The sequence below is a fragment of the Penaeus monodon genome, chromosome 23 (genome assembly GCF_015228065.2).
Source record: "Penaeus monodon isolate SGIC_2016 chromosome 23, NSTDA_Pmon_1, whole genome shotgun sequence".
NCBI classification, from domain to species: Eukaryota; Metazoa; Arthropoda; class Malacostraca; order Decapoda; family Penaeidae; genus Penaeus; species Penaeus monodon.
In genome coordinates this window covers 39432090-39434065 of record NC_051408.1, presented here as the reverse complement: position 1 = coordinate 39434065, position 1976 = coordinate 39432090, and the positions used below count along the sequence as shown (strand labels likewise).

The 1976-nt window shown below is 41.2% G+C and overlaps 1 protein-coding gene across 1 annotated transcript; it reads right to left on the bottom strand.

The window, feature by feature from the left end:
- Nucleotides 1-870: 870 nt before the first annotated feature.
- On the bottom strand, nt 871-1464 carry LOC119588266 (glycine-rich cell wall structural protein 1-like). The gene is made up of 2 exons (XM_037936962.1): nt 1423-1464; nt 871-1320 (listed from the first exon to the last, which is right to left on the bottom strand). The coding sequence occupies exons 1-2, from the start codon at nt 1441-1443 to the stop codon at nt 871-873; spliced, it is 471 nt and encodes a 156-aa protein (XP_037792890.1). The 5' UTR covers nt 1444-1464.
- Between the last annotated feature and the right edge of the window lie 512 nt (nt 1465-1976).

Genomic DNA, 1976 nt, shown 5'->3' with positions numbered 1-1976 from the left:
TTTTCTTGCTTAACAGTTAACATAGCTGTGTTAATATTGCGAATGGAATATCAAACCTGTAAATTAAATATTTCGAGAAATCATAATCTCACTTAGGTAAAGGTGGTGCATAATCTGTGCCCAGTGTTGCTAGTGTTATACCAAAAATCACGTTTTATTTTAGTTCGCGTTTATACTCCAGTTTGAGCAAAAACCCAGTTTGAGGATAAGTACCTTTATACTCCAGGGTTTCTAATGTATCACGATTTAGATATGTATATCGAAAAGTCTAAAGAAAAAAGTGTTGAGAAGCAAGAAATTTTATTATCACATATTGAATTTGATTTACATAATTACCTAAGATTTTGATGTGCCAGATAATTTTAAACGTTGTTTTAGGGGCTTTAGTTTATAATAAAAAAATTAATATATGGCATAGTTTGGTTTTATAATGTATATATCTATGTTAAGGGTTTCCCATATGCGCATGGCTTCATGTGTTCATTACATGAATTTGCACTGTAAAGCTCGCTTATGAATTCACGAGTCTTCTAGAGAGAACGATTAGTTTTAGTCGATTTTAATCCGAACTCATTTCTGTGTATGTTGTTATTTTGTGCAGGACGTTATGTACATATTGATTTCACAGTGGCGCTTTTTATATAATATGCAGCACTGGATCCCAATAGTGCAATTTAAATCTTGACGGTCTTTTACAGCTGGAGGTATTCTGAATGCCTTCTGTGTAACACTCACTTGAGACTTTTCTTCTTTTCCTCGGCTGTTGTGATGGCAATTCAAGGATTAAAAGGACAATAGATTTTAACTTATGTAATAATGTGATGGTAATTCATGGGTTAAAAGTATATGCCTTTAATTTATGTAATCAGTTTATTTCCCGTAGCCGCTGCTTCCACTTCCGCCACCAAAACCGCCTCCATTTCCACCGCCAAAGCTGCCTCCGTGACCACCTCCGACGCCCCCAAAGCCACCTCCGAAACCGCCTCCATTTCCACCGCCGAAGCTGCCTCCATGTCCGCCTCCGCTTGCGCCTCCGTATCCGCCTCCGCCGCCGCTCGGAAGGGACCCGCTGCCAACCAAGACTCCTGCGGATACTCTTCCGCCTCCGCTGCTTCCGCCGTATCCTCCGGAGCTGCTACCTCCAAAACCGCTGCCGTGTCCCCCGCCAAAGCCACCGACGTTTCCTCCACCAAATCCACCAACTCCGAATCCACCACCTCCATGTCCTCCGCCAAATCCACCTCCTCCACTGCCACCATATCCGCCTCCACCACCAGCAGCTGCCACGGACATCACGGCCATCATGGCAGCCATTATCACCTGAAAATTATTAACCATTGATTACCATTTCTAATCGAATATGCATTTTCGGAATATCTATAAAGTTATGTATGCATTTATACACACACAAATCATCCTTACCACTGGTCGCTGAGCTCTCATGATCGGTTGGTGTGTCGTCTTGCGAGAAGAGTCATGGCACTGCAGGAATCGTCCGAGTATTTATACCTACCTCCTTCGTCCTTCGTAAAGCGGTTGGAGTTGCCAACTTTTTTGTTCGAAACAGTTTTGACGCCAATGAGGAAAATATTATCAGCTATTTTCTCCGTATTTCCTTGGAATGACCTTCATGTTATTACTGTGTGACCTTATGAAAAACAATTATGAATAGTGCCATGTGAGAAGTATGACAGTAGCCGCAAACTCTGATATATGTAAAAGTGAAAAAAAGTCTTATCTAAAGTATGGTAGCCTTCGAGTACCTTTCTTTTCAGTAGCAATTATAGGCAAGAAAGAGGAGATCTAAGCAATATTGTCCTCATTCACACTACGACAACCTTCAGGTATTTCATCTTTCCGTTGTAAATATCCTTGATATGGTACCACGATTTTCTGCATGTCAAGATATTGCTGTCTTTTTTTTTTTGGGGGGGGGGCGTTAATCATCTATGCCAGTAGCTCTTAACCTTCTTAGA